The 17,592-nt window shown below is 45.0% G+C and overlaps 1 protein-coding gene and 1 long non-coding RNA gene across 4 annotated transcripts in view; one reads left to right on the forward strand and one right to left on the reverse strand.

The window, feature by feature from the left end:
- The window catches only part of LOC310836817, a 67,770-nt gene that overhangs the window by 42,129 nt on the left and 8,049 nt on the right, over nucleotides 1-17,592 (reverse strand). Inside the window, exons 1-2 of one of the 2 annotated variants that reach the window (XR_014560224.1) lie at nucleotides 14,687-14,730; nucleotides 7,884-8,059 (exon numbers count right to left, since the gene is read on the reverse strand). This is a non-coding gene — a long non-coding RNA (uncharacterized lncRNA). Of the gene's footprint in view, nucleotides 1-7,883; nucleotides 8,060-14,686; nucleotides 14,731-17,592 lie in introns of those variants that run through there. The other variant, XR_014560223.1, reaches the window with a different exon arrangement.
- Nucleotides 10,311-17,592, forward strand: part of XPNPEP2 (X-prolyl aminopeptidase 2) — a 34,314-nt gene continuing 27,032 nt past the window's right edge. For both annotated transcript variants that reach the window (XR_014560171.1, XM_083722256.1), the window contains exons 1-4: nucleotides 10,311-10,565; nucleotides 14,424-14,497; nucleotides 15,465-15,575; nucleotides 16,823-16,886. Coding sequence is in view for 1 of the 2 variants with exons in the window: in XM_083722256.1 (XP_083578382.1) it covers nucleotides 10,517-10,565; nucleotides 14,424-14,497; nucleotides 15,465-15,575; nucleotides 16,823-16,886 (298 nt within the window). In the remaining variant the exon portion in view is untranslated. The remainder of the gene's footprint in view (nucleotides 10,566-14,423; nucleotides 14,498-15,464; nucleotides 15,576-16,822; nucleotides 16,887-17,592) is intronic.

The following is a 17,592-nucleotide window of genomic DNA, read 5'->3' on the forward strand; positions in this document are numbered from 1 at the left end:
ATCCCTATCTCTGGCATAAAATGAGTAGCAAAATATGAGACCTTTTCCCCTGCCCAATAATTTTGAACAGTGCTGTGGGGGAAGATGATGCTAGGCTGAGTTATCTAGATTGCCATTAAATGAATTAAGATCCTCAAACGGCAGGCTGGTCGCCATATGAATGGCAGGCTAGAGAAGTGGCCAGTTAGGATGCTATTTTTAATTACTAGCAGCAGTGGAAAGAAAACCCTTGCCTCCTTGTTGCCATGGCAACTTTAGTTCCCATCAACCTGAAACTTGGGTTGCCATAGCGACATGAACTGCCAAGCCACTTTCCATTACCAGGCCCCAATAAGGAATCAAGATGGCTCCTAAAGTAGTTAGTTGGAAGTTTTCCATACCTGAAAATCTTGGGTGCTGCTATTTCTCCAGGGTGGTGGTAGGGGGAGAAACCAATCATTGCTTATTTGCCGATGATAATTAATATAAATGTCAAAGCACCCCCTTGATTGAACAGAGATTGATTTTAAACGCATTAAAAACCATTTCTTGAAAAATAACACTCTTATACGATACCCATTTGATGGCTAACACACGTTAAATGGGGGCTTCCTCCTTTCAAAGGACACCCCAGCATTTCAGCATGTCTCCAGCATTAGTTTCGCATTTCTCTGTAATAAAGTCCCCCGAAATCCCTATAAAAGTGGGGCCCTGCTTCTCAGAACCCCATAATAGAGCTATCTTCCACTCAATACAGCCCCACAAGTCTCCATCAAACGCAGTAAGTGTGGCATGAAAATGTAATAAATAATCAATAACTCTGTTCCAGGTCAGGAGAAGATCATTACTTCATGTGTCACAGGTTCAAGCCTTGCTAGTAAACTCAGGGGTTCTGGGAAGGATCCTTGACTTATATTAGGGCCTTCCTGCTCAGCTGCACTAACACCAAACCTGAGATCTAGGGGCTGCCCCTGGTAATATCATGGGGCTGAGGCCTGGAAACAGAGGTTAACTGGGAGAGGGAAACAGTGGAGGGAAGACACCCCGCCCCACCTCAGAGTAATTTGTAGGCAGGGATAGCCCACCCATGACGTAAAGTGAGGTGACTGCCTCATGCAGCAGGATCCACAGTGGCAGTACACCTGCAGTCTCATGGACTGCAAGAAGATCAAATCTATCCATTCTTAAGGAAATCAGCCCTGAATGCTCACCCAAAGGACAGATCCTGAAGCTGAGGCTCCAATACTTTGGCCACCTCATGAGAAGAGAAGACTCCCTGGAAAAGACCCTGATGTTGGGAAAGATGGAGGGCACAAGGAGAAGGGGACAACAGAGGACGAGATGGTTGGACAGTGTTCTCGAAGCTACCAACATGAGTTTGACCAAACTGTGGGAGGCAGTGGGAGACAAGGAGTGCCTGGAGTGCTCTGGTCCATGGGGTCATGAAGAGTCGGACATGACTAAACGATAACAACAACAATTTTCACTCATCTGCAGATCCAATTCCGTCACCTGGAGGGGACCATGCAGACCTGGAGGCTTTAGGTCAGAAATGGTGGTCTGGCAACCGTAGTTCCAGGGTTCAGCCCCAGCTATGAAAGCAGAGTCTTGACATCAATTAAATGCAAAGGAACCCTAACATAACAGTATGTTCTAGCCCTGCTATTGGAAATACAGTAAGGACCAGGCCTGAGTTTTAAAGAGACCTATCTCAGTTAAATCATCTTTCATCCCCAATATGGGAAAGAGATGTGTGCTTGTGCAGAACCCCCTGAATTTTGTACGGTGGAAATGTACCCCCGCTGTAGAGTCTCATCCGTTGCCCCACACATTTTGCATTTGACTCTGCCCACCACTGGAATGTGGTCCCCAGAAGCTTACACTTAAGGGAATATGGCCCTTAGGCTGAAAAGGTTTCCCCATCTGTCAGGTAGGTAGATGAAAACTAGAAGATAGAGAAATAGAAAGATATCCCTAGGATGGCAACAGGAATCAGAAGGGGGCCATTTCTCAAGAGTAGAGAGCATATTCCTTGGATGACAGCAGTCCCTGGTTCAGTCCTTGCCATCACCAGACTCACAGGTAACAGGGCTGAAGAGAAAACCCATCTGAAGTTGCTAACCAGACACCACCAGACGCAGTAGGAAGCACCAGGCTAGACGCACCAGAGGTTTAACTCAAAGCAGGACCACTTCATAACCGTTTCTTCCTTGAACAGCCTTCTTCCTTGCAAAAGTATACATTCAACCAGGGAACGCTAGCGCTCTCCACTGCCTCACAGCAGAACAACATGTTTCACCGCCATCCTGCAAACCTCCCTTTTGCTTTTCACAAAAGGGCCTCAGCACCTTCCTGAGAGTGCCAGCACCTGGCCAATATACAATGCGACTGGACTGCCACCTAGTGGTTCGTCCAAGATGCTTCCAGGTAGTCATTTATTATTATACGGGACATTTTGTTATTTTAAATGATTTGTTCGCTTTATTGTAGAACTCTGCATTGTCATTGTGCTTTTCTGCACTGATGGATACAACCATATCCTTTGGTCTTTGGATCCTGTGCCACTATTCATAGACAAAATAGGGTCAAGGGAAACTGCCTAGGCAGACCAATAGTCCATCTAGCTCAGTAATGTCCACACTGCCTGAAAGCCTACCTGGTGGGGGGGGGGGTTTGAACCTGGGACCTTCTGCATGCGAAGCAGATGATCTTTCCGTGAACTATGGCTCCTCCTAACATCAGTGCATGAGACTCGCAGGAGACTCTGCAGCAAGGTATTTGGACATTTGCTGAGATATGGAATGAGAAAAATTGACAAGTTTTCTCTACCATTAGTGTAAAAAGAATAAGACTCCAAGTTACATAGAATGCTTTGTCAGGCAGCTTCCACACCTAAGTACTTAGCAGTTTGAGACTTTGGCCTCCCCACAGCTTTCTTCCCTGTGTTCCATCATAATGTTAAGATAGGCATTCTTCTGTCTTGCCCCCACCCCACTCTTGACTAAACCTTACTGTCTTTCCCTATTCCATCTCTATTCCTATACTATTTTAGGTGGAATTGGTGGGGACTGGATTTAAGAACTGCCTGACACTGCCCCCCCCTCAGGCCATCACTGCCCCCCCCACTTAGCCTTACCCTGGCCCATCTCAAAACAGCAACATAAAAGCACCGCCACATTTCAAGAAATCTCTGCAAGTCCATTAACTTTTGGTCATCAGACATCTTTTGGTTTCAACAGATTGCTGAACAAATGGCTGGATTTTGAGAATGTACAGATGTTTGGCTAAGGATAAGTCCTTCCCCTCCCACATCTTTTTTTGGATTCTAGGAAAACAAAACAATAAACAGCTTGAGACACAATAGCATTTACAGTCACTAGTTTCCCCTCCCTGACCATGGGCAGGGCTCGCTTTTTTTTGCTCAGCAAAGAGCAATTAGGGCTGCATATTTCCAATATGAGGGAAATGATCCAAAGGTCCGGTTTTGCTGCTGCAGCCATGTGCGGGATGCCAATGGCCATTCCTGTAGAAGGACGTCAAGCTGTAGAAACTGCAGCTGGACGTGTCTCTCTCTGTCAAGTCCAGCTCCTCAGCTTTAAAGCAGGTGGCCCAATGTCAGCCCCAAGGGAAGAGCTGGAGAATGCCCTTTGGAGACCTTGAGGAGCAGCTCTGCAGCTCCACATGCCGTCAGCCTTCCTGAACGAGAGAGCCTTGCTATGGACCTCTGTAAAGCGGGCCCCACTGGCAACAAGATTCTGCCAAATCAACAGATGCATCATCTGTCGACACAACTTTTATCAGTATGGGGTTGGGATGGGTGGATCTGCCAATTCCAATTCTATTGATTTCCTGTTTTTCAAAAGACATTTAGTTTTCCATATTTCTGCAATCTGTGGTTTAAAACAACAACAACCTAAAGAAGATTCATCAGCATTTTAGTGCAAAAATTCATCTAATAAACCTGTTTTTCTATGTAGTTTGGCCTAATATAGACATCTTTGCAAAGCAATTCCCCCTAATATCACACATTTCTATGTTATTTTCATAAATATATGCAATATTATGCACAAATATGTTCATTTTTGTACATGTTACTGGGCAGGAGAAATTGCATTGCAAAATTCAAGCAATGTAAATGTCAAACGATGGCTGTTCTTTGCTTTGCATATTGTTTCACAAAGTGCAAATTTGGTAATTTTGGAATTAAAAGAGAGCTTAAATGAATGTCTTCCCCATCCCCGCTTTCCCCTAGGAAAATTTGCAGATTACCACTGAATCAGAGCAAACGTTAATGAGCTTCTCTCCAGATTGATGTTTGCTACAATTTAGCAGACATTTTTAGTTTTGGGAGGGAAAGTGGTGCAGCAAAGGCAAAGCCACTGAGACCAGTGTCTAGAAAGCACAGGACAATGGTTGGGCCCAGAGCAAGCAAAACAAATTCTGCATGTGTACCAGAGGCCTTGGATCTTGAAGCAACTAGGGTTCCAAACTTTTCAACAGGCTGCTTCCACCCTGTCCTTAACTGTTGCTTGGTGCGCAGCCATTAGCAGACAGCCATGCTAGTGCTGGGAGCTTCACCTGCTCAGGTAAGCTGCAGTTTCAAGTACAATCCTCCAAGTCCAAGTCTGGCAAGCAACTTTCTTCAGAAACAAGGCATTGGCTACCCCAAGCCTGTTCTGCTCACTCCCTGCTGTACCTGATTTTCTAAGCACTTTGCATGTTAAGATTTACAAATGCTTTCAGAAGACTGTGATGCACCAGCTGAGCAAGCAATGGGAAGGAGTTAAAACTGTTGAGCTGGCCGGCTTCGCTGTGTTGGCAGCCAAGGAAGAGGCTTCCTGGGAAAGCTGCAGTGTAAGGGATTGATTTCTCTTGGAATTTGCCTTTGACTGGGTGAACGTTCTTGATGATACAAGAAGGCTCCGTGGTAGGCGGGAGAGAGTCCTAGCCAAGGACAGCAACAATAGCAACAGTTCATTAGAAACCCCAGCAGAGCCCTCACTATTCCACAAGACAGTTCTAGGTGGTTCCCTAGGACAGGACTTTGTGATGGGGTGGCAGCAGCTGCAGCACATTAGAAGAACGGAGGAAGCAGGCTGCATTCAATATCCTTCTAACTCCAGCAAGTATTAAAATACACGCCAGGCTACCTTCCTGTATTGAGGTGATCTCCTGGGTTATGGGCCATTAAGAGAGCAAAGGGAAAATGAGAAGGCAACTCAGAGATACTCCTCATTCAACTCAGAGATGGTTAGAAAGGCAAAGCTGGAGTTTAAAGTAGGCAGTGATGTGATCTAGAAGAAAAGCAGCAAGCTGGAGACAGAGTCAAATCAGCATTTGAGATCCATGTTTTATTTCTGCTTGTTTCTTGGGAGAAACAAGACCCTTTGGGGGTGCTGATGCTCTGCACCCCTCCATCACAGCCTAATAAAGCCTCATATATCATAAAGACACCACAGTTTTCACTGTGCTTCATTCCAAAAAGAAACACAAACCTTGGGTACCTCCAGAATCTCACACTGCTCAGAGATTGGTGGCGTGCAGCAATATTCAGAAGCTCAGGAAAAGCAAGGAAATTTGAATCCAAAATGTCTGTGGTCTGTCATTACATCTCTGGACAAGTGTTTGTGGATAGATTCAACAGCAGGATTGTTACTTCTGACAGATGCCGCTCACAGTTTGCCAGAAAAAAACAGTGTCTCTTTAGGGTCACTAAGGAGTTGAAACTGAAAGGCACTGAAATACCCTTCTTGCAGTTGGCAGCAGTTATTGGCATAGGGCTAACAACACCCCTGGAACAGCCTGCAGGTTTTGATTGTGCCCTCCTTTCGCGCAGCACTAGCAGTCAAGGGAGAAGCAGACGGAAGATTATCTTAGGCAGCAAAACTCTCGCTAAAATCAGGGAGTGGCTAATGGAAGCTTTTCCAGGAATCTGTGCGTGCATTTCTGCACGTTAGCAGAATCATGAGAGGCTTCCCGCAATGATCATAGAGGGAGGGAGGGAGGAGGTGTGATGGTGTGCCTTTTGCCAGCACCCCCGGGTGAGGATTGCCATGCCCAGAAGGAAATAAATGATGCACCAGCTGCCCGCTGAGGGCAAGTGCCTTGGCACAGCCCATGGAAAGGAAAGCAGCTGACTCTCCTGCTTCCTAGAGAGACTCCTGTTCATAGTCATGCCTTGCAGGCACAGCCGTCTCTGCTGTAATTTGAAGAGCATTTATTAGACTTACATAACCCAGGCGGATTGTGGCACTCTCTGCCAGCTGCCTTCTTGAACAGCAGAGTCAGAGCAAGGGCATGGATGGCAAGTGAAATCCTCTAGTGTTGAAAGTCAATCTGGAAACGGCTGGGAGGGAAGCAGAGGTGTTTCTCTGGCCCTCTTGGCTACTGTACAAGCAGTGAAAGAGGCGGGCAGCAACGGAGCAAAATGTACCAGTTATAAGAGCCAATGCCAGGCTGTTGATGCTGTTCCCATGGTGACAGCATCCCCAGGGATGCCTGAACACAGCTCTTCCACTTCTTTACCCACAGAGATGTAAGTAGCAACCCTTGCATTGTTGCCAGTGCTTGGAGTTAGCTAGTTTTGGGGGTTCTTTCCTGAAATGTTTTATTTGGGCGAATTAAGGCCCAGCTCTCTGCAGAAGCGCCTTTAAAACACCCAGCCCTTACAAGTTGGGGAGGTACAGCCCCAAACCCCATCCAAGAGCATAAACGAATTCCCAGGATCATCTTGGTAGTCTACAGCAAGTGTGGAGAACACATTCCCAAAGAGGTTTAACAACTGATCCCTCTTGCCAGCTCTGTGAAGGGAATAGATGTCTCCTATCAACTCTCAGCACCCTTAGCAAACTACAGTTCCCAGGATGCTTTGGGGGAAGCCACAACTGATAATGTGGTATAACAGTGCTTTAAAAATCTGGTGTGGATGAGACCATTGTTTGGTTTGCTTTAAATTGATGCTGCTGCTGCTTCTTTTGGATTTTAATATTATGTGCTTCTAAACTACCCTGGGCCCTTATAGTTAAGGGCAGGCAAGAAATTTCTGAAACAAATACCTAATAATTAAATATTTAACAAATCAATGATGATGACAATAATCATCACCACCACAGCATGCAACATAAAAGGAGTCTGGTGTACACTCAACATTTTTCCTTCAGTGGAAAATCTATTAATTTCACGTGATTCATATACCTCTTATTGTAATAAAGCCTCAAAGTGGTTTACAAATCATACATTTGGACACAATTTATTCACATCATTGTAAAGGTAAAGGTAAAGGTACCCCTGACTTTTAGGTCCAGTGATGGCCGACTCTGGGATTGCTCATAATAATAATAATAATAATTTATTATTTATACCCCGCCCATCTGGCTGAGTTTCCCCAGCCACTCTGGGTGGCTCCCAATCAAGTGTTAAAAACAGTACAGCATTAAATATTAAAAACTTCCCTGAACAGGGCTGCCTTCAGATGTCTTTTAAAGATAGGATAGCTGCTTATTTCCTTCACATCTATAGGCCGAGGGAGCCGGCGTTTGTCTGAAGACAGCTTCCAGGTCATGTGGCCAGCATGACTAAGCCGCTTCTACTTGCATTTTGACATGCTTCTGAACTGCTAGGTGGGCAGGAGCTGGGACTGAGCAACAGGAGCTCACCCTGTCATGGGGATTTGAACTGCCGACCTTCTGATCGTCAAGCCCTAGGCTCTGTGGTTTAGACCACAGCGCCACCTGCGTCCCTTCACATCATTGTACCCTTAGTTAAAGGAATGTCTACCAAACTTTCTGCTCTTGAGCTCATGAACAATCTCTTCTGCATTACAGCACTATCTGGAATGACATTTCCTAGTGTTTTATTCAATAATGATTTCGTGCTTTAAACAAAAACAAAACACAAAAAACTACCTTGTACTTAATTTCTTCCTTTAGCACCAGGTTTCAGGCTGACTGTTTTCAAGAGAAATGCAAAGCCGACCACCATCAACTTCCTCTCTATTAAACGTCAGCAGCATCAAAGGACGATTTCCTCTGTTTATTATCTTCAGCTCCTTTCAAGTTGCTGCACTTTGGTTTTAAGCAATCTGTGTTAGATGAAACCACAGAGCAGTTCAGCTAGAGTACATTGACTCTGATAGGACGAAACCTTCACCAGTCTGCGTACTCTGGTTTGGGGCAGGACTTGCAGTTTGAGATAAACACGGACTTCCCCAATAGCTTAACCCTTCTCCTGCCTTCAGCGGTTAGGTAATTTTAGATTCTGGAGTTATTGGGGTATGGGCGTTTGGAGTGAGAGTGCATTAACTCCACGTACTTCAGAATAAACAGCTGAGCTGCAACGTGGGGGGTGGGGCGGCTTTTGCTCATTCTGCTAAGTGGGACCCTGGACTTTTGCCCCGAAGTCCCACCCAGACGGTGCCGCTTCTTGCCTGCAAAGTTCAGTTCTCTCTTCCGATGCTCCTAAGCTCATACTGTAAATAAAAATTCCGTTGAGGGGAAAAGAACTGCCTTGAGGGAGGGGGTGTTTTTCTTTCTTTTTCTTTCGCAATATTTTTGTTTTGTTTTCCAAAAACTAACTGGGTACAAGTCTAGTAATATAATACAATCTCCACCAAAATAAAAATAAAAAAAATCATTGAGTTTGTAGTGTCATTTCAAGCATCTTCTTAAGACGTTAATGGTTAAAATAGCCTCTAGACAGCCACATTTGAGTAGTTGGTGGGAGTGAATTGTTATCTTCTTCCCTTACATATGAAAAGAAAGAAGATCAGGTTTCAACAAAGGTATCTCTCTTTGTAACAACTTTTGCTATGCTCTTAAGTGACAGCGGGACGCAGGTGGTGCTGTGGGTTAAAGCTTCAGCGCCTAGGACTTGCCGATCGAAAGGTCGGCGGTTCGAATCCCTGCGGCGGGGTGCGCTCCCGCTGCTCGGTCCCAGCGCCTGCCAACCTAGCAGTTCGAAAGCACCTCCGGGTAAACGGCGTTTCCGTGTGCGGCTCTGGCTCGCCAGAGCAGCGATGTCACGCTGGCCACGTGACCCGGAAGTGTCTCCGGACAGCGCTGGCCCCTGGCCTCTTGAGTGAGATGGGCGCACAACCCCAGAGTCTGTCAAGACTGGCCCGTACGGGCAGGGGTACCTTTACCTTTACCTTTACCTTTTTAAGTGACAGCCAGATCCCAAATGTTGTTGAACCATACCTGGAGGCGTAGCTCAGGCTGAAATTTCCAAAACTCTATTTATCTTGAGCAGATTTTGCAGTTTCACACATTCCCTACACTAAAAAGGAAAGGAAACCTGGACTAACACAAAGCGATATTTGCCATTTCCGTGATGGTTTCTCCATAGAAGTCAGTAGTTCTTATCTACTGTAATAGTAGATTCATTTATGACTCTGCCTTAGTTAAGTAGCTTAACAGGGAGAAAAACAAGAGTACTTTAAGAGTATTTGCAAGTAACAAAAGCATTACTTGGCCAAAGAGGAAGGTGAAGGAGAAGAGGAGCTTCTGGCCCAAAAGAAGGTGTTTTAATATATTTTGGGCAGTTTTGCCTAAGTATGGAAACTGAGCACATTGTACCCTTGTGTATATGCTGTAAACAGCATTTCTGTAAATGCTATCTCTGACATTGCCTGTCACATAGGTACTTAAATAAGCACAGAACCTCACTGCCTGATCCCCTGCTTTTTTCAAACTTGACATTATCGTTATCAGCTTTCCAACCAAACAACTTTTTTTTTTACATCTCCACATTTTGTATCCACCTGCGCACCAAAAAACAACCACCACAACCACACACAGGGTAGTGACATCCCGCCAAGTTAAATTATTTTAGCTTATTACATATAACAAGACAAAGGTTTGAGAGGTACAGAAAAGAGCAATGATATCATCTGGTCCACAACTTAAGAAAGAAAATTATTCTGAGAAGAGAAATGGTTATTGCAGAGATATAAACAATGCAATGAATAATAAGATCATGATTCCACACAAACGGGGTGAGGTGGGCGGGTGTATGTGCTGGGAAGAATTTGTGGGAAAGAGAGGTATTAATCACCCCACCTACCCACCCACCTGCCAATTTCACCTACAAATACCCCTCCCCACCTTGAATCGCATTATAAACAGCAAAAGACACAAGACTGGGAAAGGACTTTGTGAAGATAATGTGCGCTTTTGCCCTCAGACCTTTGAAGCGTTCGGCAAATAATATGAACTAGCTGTCTTGGTTAACTGCAAAAAAAAAAACAAAAAAAACTAGAAAGTGTTCCAAGAAATAACAGGACTCCTCAGCTGCCTGGAAGTTGGACTTTGCACCCCCATCATGTGCCTCATTATCTGTTTGTTTTATCTGGTGAACATAACCTGATCTCTGGAGCGCAGAGACTGATGCAATCTGGAAAGTTATCTGGGCTCTCTTGGGCCACTTTGCCACAAGGCACACACATCTGTACTGGCAGACACAGGTCTTCTAGCGCTGGCCGGTGTTTTAATATTTCTTCAAAAACCTTACCTTGCTGAAGAGTCTCCAGTCTGAAAAGGACATGGCCTGCTCTACCCGCATCATAGCAGTCTGGATTTTTCTTCTTCATGGTATGTACATTGGTGGAACAGGGACCGTGGAAAGAGGGAGGGAGGGCTTGTCTGCAGAACCATCCCCAAAGGCCAGTCCAGTCCATATGACCACATGTTCATGGTGAGTATGGCAGAACTGAATGGATCTTCTGGGCTGATTTGGCACACAAGGTTGACAAATTTTTGGTTGCTTTTCTCACATTCCACTTCCCTCAGATTGTTCAGGGCCTGCACATCCAACCACTTCAGCATCTGCTAGCCATGAGGAAAGCCTTGAGTTTATTGAGCATTCATCCCAATTTGCTTTCACAAAGCTTTCACAGAGGTTAGATTATAGTATTCATTGAGCATTAGGGATGGGAGGATCTTATAATTTCAGTTCACATTTTGTCATTCTTAAATTTAGCTTACCACATTTCTGCAGAAGTTTGCTACTTGGGGGGGGGAGAAGTACTCATGGAATTTATTCAGCATTTCAGTGCAACTTTTCATCTCATAAACACATTTTCATATGTAGCTATGACCGATGTACATATTTTTGCAAGCAATTTCTTCTAATGCTATGCATTCTTGTGTGTTATTTTCACTAATGTATTTCTTTTTACACACAGTTTCTCCTAATACTTTTTTTTTTTTTTTTTGGTAAACACTCTGGTTGGAGAACTGCATTGCAAAATTTAGTAAGTGGGAATTTCAAAGGATGTCTGTGTTTCAGTTCTCATATTGTTTCAGAAACTACAAATTTAGCTTTTAATGTGAACTGAATATAATTTCTCCCCGATCTGGATCAAGCATTCATTCTGATTTGCTTGCAGGGAGGTTACATATCTTCCCATTTATCATTTGTTCAACCACACTTTTCAATGCATTTCTCTGTCATTTTCCAAACTGCAAAAACAAAACACCAATATGCATTATATTAGGAGAGTGTGCTTTACCCAAATGTAAAACTGCACACAAACAAATGTATATTAGGACAAATCAGTACTAAAATGCTGGTGAATTTTCACGAGGGCTTTATTTCCTTTTTAAAAAATGGAAACTGGTGTAGAAATATGGAGAACTGAATTTAAGAGGGGGGAGAGAGAGAAACAAAAACTGAGAAATTCACCCATCCCTACTCTTCACAAAGGGAACCTGTAGAAATAGCAGAAACGTCCTGCTTCACGTCATGGCTAACTCTGGTGCCTCGTCAACTCAGACTCTGGTAAACTGCTCAATGGCATTCTCCAGTCAATTTATGGCACTTAAAATGATAAGCCGGAGGGATGCTCAGCAAATCCTACATTGTGCCAAACATAGCCAAGAACCATCCAGTCTATGCTTATCATGTTCCATGATTTGTGTCATTGGGCTTCCACCCTGTTATCAGCTGCTGTTCCCTTTGGGGCAGCGGCAGAGAACAGACACTGAATTGTCATTAATTGCACCTGTCAATGCAAGCACTGGATGCAGGCATCATGCAGGCTAACTCTCCAAACTCACAACAGTACGAATCAAATTATCTCCCCTACCCCATTCCCAGGCCTTTTTTCCCCTTGCACCTCTTTTTATAGGGGGGGGCACACACACACTGCCCATCCCCATGGCTTTTGCAATTTTAAAAGCAGCAAAAGCTGGGAGGAAGATATAGTCAAACTACCATTAGCTGATTCTGCCTGCCATTGGCTCTGCCTCCACTTACTTCTCCCCTGTCTGCCCCCCCCCCAATCCCAATGGGCACCCACCAGCCAACACTGCCCAGGAGCCTAAAAAGACTCCTAGGATCTCAAACCATTTTTCTTTGTTTACTGTACCTACTTATTTATGTGTCCTTTAACAGTGTCTCAGCATGCAGACCATATTAGGGAAAGGGAACTTTTCCTGGCGTGAAGATAAAAGTGACAGACATAGTTCTCCTTGTTTGATTTCTTCCTGTCATCAGGTGACTGTTAATTTGAAAAGAAAACCCAACAGGAGCATAAAAATAAAAGCAGACCCACCCCCCAAATTTTCCCTGCACTCCATTAACTCTATCTAAATATGCTTTCAGCCCTGAGCATGGCTAGCTGAATTTCTAAGGCTGCAACACAGAGCCAAAGTACTGTATAGCACCGCATGCTCCTTCGATGATGTAAACCTCTGCCTGCTGCCAGCAGGGAAAACGTGGCACATCTGGTGCCAATTGCTAGAGCTGATTACTCTCTTGCCATCCTTGCTAATGGAACGGACCACACAGTCTCACGCCAAGTATCATCTCTCTCTACTGGAAACCAATGGTAGTATTAATCCAATGGGATCAGCTCTGCACAGCCTCTTCTCAACAGGGACAGTAAACTTGAAAAAGTTCAGGAAACTTGTACGGTTTGCCTGGGCAACTAGGATCAGTGCAGTGCACCTGAAATCAATAAAGAAGCAAAGGCAAATGATCATTGGGACTCCTACACTCAGTGAATAGGGGGAAGAGCCATAGCTCAGTGGCGGTAGAGCATTTGCTTAGCATGCAGAAGCTCCCAGGTTCAGTTCCCAGCTTCTCTAGGTAGGGCTGTGAGTGCTCCCTGCCTGAAACTCTGGAGAGCTGCTGCCAGCTAGTGCAAGAAATACAGAGCTAGATGGACCAATGATCTGACTCCACAGAACAGCAGTTCCCTACATTCCAGATTTAAATATTTATGTCTCTTGTTGGTAAATTTTTGCAAAGGTAGGCTCATTCACACTTGCAGGTTGATCACTGCAGGACCAGCTGATGATTTGCATGTGTGAATATGCCACCACTGAGTTAGCCACCAGAGGTCTTGTCTAAAGGTTGCAAGGTCCAGTCATGTCTAAAGGTCCAGTCGTGGCCGACTCTGGGGTTGCGGCGCTCATCTCGCTTTACTGGCCGAGGGAGCCGGCGTGCAGCTTCCAGGTCATGTGGCCGGCATGACTAAGCCGCCTCTGGCGAACCAGAGCAGCACACGGAAATGCCGTTTACCTTCCCGCCGGAGCGGTACCTATTTATCTACTTGCACTTTGATGTGCTTTTGAACTGCTAGGTTGGCAGGAGCAGGGACCAAGCAACAGGAGCTCACCCCGTCGTGGGGGTTCGAACCGCCGACCTTCTGATCGTCAAGTCCTAGGCTCTGTGGTTTAACCCACAGTGCCACGCGTTGTAATGTGTCTTAATTTGCAATACAGACCTCTGTTTGAAGAGTTGCCAGAAGACAACCCTCTCTTTGAAGGGCTGTCAAGTCCAGTTTAAAGATATAGAACCAGGAGCACTGGTTGGTTCTTAAAAGACTAGAGGGGAAAGCTGAAGTGTTGGAGCCTCTGCCTCACAAACAGAAAGATCTCAGGTTCAACCCCCAGCATCTCTAGATAGAGAACGTCCCCTGCCTGAAACCCTGGAGAGCTGCTGCCAGTCAGTGTAAACAATATTGAGCTAGATAGGACAATGGTGTGACTCTATATAAGGCAGCTTTCTATGTTCTGAGAAGACTATACATATGTGGAGGGTTCCCACACCCCAGCATATTTACTTTTAGAGACTTTCCTATTCCCTGAAGCACGATACCTGCAGGAGCCTGGCTTCCCTGCTCACCTTCCCCAGATATTTAAGGCTATATTTCCTCTGTGATACAAGAGATGTGAAATCCATGCAAGCACTCAGTGAATTATAAATCTAACCCCTGTCTTCCAATGATGGTCCTACTCAGACTAGACCCAACTGAGATAATAGGCATGACTGCCTTAGGTCCAATAATTTCAACGGGTCTCTGAGTAGGACTTTAGCATTGAAGCAAACAACTGCAACAGAATGCGTCAACGAGCATTTGGCCATACATCCTCTCCCCCGCTCCCCATACACAACCCAGATATTCTTACTCGAATATGAATGAGTGTTTCATTCTTTTTTAGGCCTCATCACAGGTTACCCCAGGAAAAGAAGTTCTGACTCAGAAGACATCAGAAACTGTACAATCACCCCTCCGGTGAGATCCTTAATATTGCTCAAAATTGAGGAATCTATTATTTGTGTTTGTGTGTGTGTGCATGGGGGAGGGGGAGGGAGAATGCCCTTCCCAAATTGTCTAACATCTAGGGATGGCAGAGAAACTCTATTCAGTTCGCATTTGAATCAACTTTATCAAATTCACACTTAACTGAAACAATACACCTACCTTAAAATACAGCTGTGCTCTGAAATTAGCTGTGCTCTGAAATTAGCACAGTTCTCCAACCATCTTTTAAAAAATAATAATGTATGCATTAGGTTAAAACATGCATAAAAATAAATATACTCATGAAAATAACATGCAAAAAGGGCAACAGAAAAATGTGAATTTTAGTTCAAAACTGAATACAGTGGTACCTCGGGTTAAGAACCTAATTCGTTCTTGAGGTCTGTTCTTAACCTAAAACTGTTCTTAACCTGAGGTACCACTTTAGCTAATGTAGCCTCCTGCTGCCATTGCGCCGCCACCACACAATTTCTATTCACATCCTGAAGCAAAGTTCTTAACCTGAGGTACTATTTCTGGGTTAGCAGAGTCTGTAACCTGAAGCGTCTGCAACCTGAAGCGTCTGTAACCCGAGGTACCACTGTACAAAAGTGTGCATATTGGGTAGAATTGCATACAATGATGTGTATATTCAGAGAAATTTGCACTACAATGCTGACGAATTGTCATGAGGATTTAAAAAGAAATAAATTGCAAATTGCTGCAGAAACGTGTAAAAATGAGAAACCGAGAGAACGAAAACTGACAGATCCGTACAAAGGTGTAGTCCAGCCCTATGAAGCACCTAGTCTGGCAGCCTCTGAGGTCCAAGTGTCAGTGCTTTGCTGAGACTGTGAGGCAACATTGAGAAGGGGCCAGTGGAGGGGTGTGAATGGCTGTCCTGACCCCCATTTCTTCCTCTTCTGCTCTTGTACTGATAATCCATTTGTGCTTTCAGCACTTGCCTCCTACAGTCACCAATACGAGTGAGCGCCTGAGCGCCCTGCGGCTGCACATGCAGTCTCACAACTTCTCTGCCTACATCATTCCTGCCACGGATTCACACATGGTAAGGCAAAGGGTGCAGTCGTTCCACCTTTATCAGGGGTGGGAAGGGACTGGGTTCTGTCCAAAAAGAAACACTACATTTCCAGACCTGAAGCTACAAAGATAGGATGGCAAGTGTGTGTCAAGGCCTCGTAAGAGACCTTGCCATGTATGTGGCTTCAGATTCCCAGGACTAGCAAAAGCAGGATAGGTTATGCAAAACAATCTATTTCTATATGGTAAAGGTGCAGGTGGCACTGTGGTCTAAATCACTGAGCCTCTTGGGCTTGCCGATCAGAAGGTCAGCGGTTTGAATCCCCACGATGGGATGAGTTCCCATTGCTCTGTCCCAGCTCCAACCTAGCAGTTTGAAAGCACACCAGTACAAGTAGATAAATACCACTGTGGCGGGAAAGAAAACGGCGTTTCCATGCACTCTGTTTTCCGTCACTGTGTTCTGTTGCACCAGAAGCAGTTTAGTCATGCTGGCCATGTGACCCAGAAAGTTGTCTGAACAAAAGCCATCTCTCTTGGCCTGAAAGCAAGATGAGCGCTGCAACCCCATAGTCGCCTTTGACTGGACTTAACCATCCAGGGGTCCTTTACCATTTACCTTCTAATTTGCATATATCTGCACACTTTGTATAATGTACGCAGATTGCAGAATTCTGTTTTTCTGGACACATAATTTTGATTTCCTAGCTGCATAAGTTTTCTGTTTTCTTTTGGGTTTTTTAAGAGGAGATAATAGGGACGTGGGTGGCGCTGTGGGTTAAACCACAGAGCCTAGGACTTGCCGATCAGAAGGTCGGCAGTTCAAATCCCCATGACAGGGTGAGCTCCCGTTGCTCGGTCCCTGCTTCTGCCAACCTAGCAGTTCAAAAGCACATCGAAGTGCAAGTAGATAAATAGGTACCACTCCGGTGGGAAGGTAAACGGCATTTCCGTGCGCTGGTCTGGTTCACCAGAAGCGGCTTAGTCATGCTGGCCACATGACCCAGAAGCTGTACACCGGCTCCCTCGGCCAATAAAGCGAGATGAGCGCCGCAACCCCAGAGTCGGCCACAACTGGACCTAATGGTCAGGGGTCCCTTTACCTTTAAAAGGAGATAATATACTGGTATGTTATTAGAAAGGGGAACCTTTCTTGCACTTAAGTGCATTGCAGGGGGTTGGACTAGACAGCCCCTAGAGGTCCCTTCCAAGTCTACAAATCTATGATTCTGTGAAGACAATTCACTGCACTCAGAGGGCTTTTCTGTTTCCCAGAGTGAATACATTGGTGAACGGGACAAGAGGCTATCCTGGATGACAGGCTTTACAGGATCGTCAGGTAAATACTTTTTCAGACTTACCATCCCACTTTTCCTGGTCTACATTGGCCAGGACCCTAAGATACACAGGTCCTGAACAATAAATGGGGGACGTGTGGCCCTTTGCAAGTTGTTGGCCTTCAGCTCCCATCAGCCCCAGCCAGCACGGTCAGTTATTAGGAGGGATAGGAGCTCTGTAGTTCAGAAATATTTAGGTCCCAGGTTTCCAATCCCCAGCCTAGGCCTAATACAGACTTCTGTTCACTGGGAGTTAGAACCAGCACCTAGATGGAATGCCAAGTTAATGGAATGTGCATAGAAATATCAACAGCACATTATTGTTAGCAAAGTCGCTTCTATAACACAGGAGTCCAGAGTGAAATGAAATCCTGACTCAGAAAAGCTGAATAATACAGTATATAAATTGGGAAGAAAAGAACAAAGAGATTTTGTCTTTATTACTTCACAACATCCACATAACCAAACATACAGAGAAAAGAATTCCCTCAGAACTACACAGCCAATCAGGGCATGTGCTACCTCAGGAAAGATCATTCCCCCCTGCCTGGCTGTTTCCCTCTTGGCTAGTTGACTTAATAAACTAGAGTTTCCGGGATTATTTGGGAAAAGACATGTGCTTTAAATGTATGGTTTGGATATGACCTATTTAGGATGTGGGTCTAAACCACTGAGCCTCTTGGACTTGCCGATCAGAAGGTCGGCGGT

Source organism: Podarcis gaigeae, assembly GCF_964106915.1.
Source record: "Podarcis gaigeae genome assembly, chromosome: Z".
Lineage (NCBI taxonomy): Eukaryota > Metazoa > Chordata > Lepidosauria > Squamata > Lacertidae > Podarcis > Podarcis gaigeae.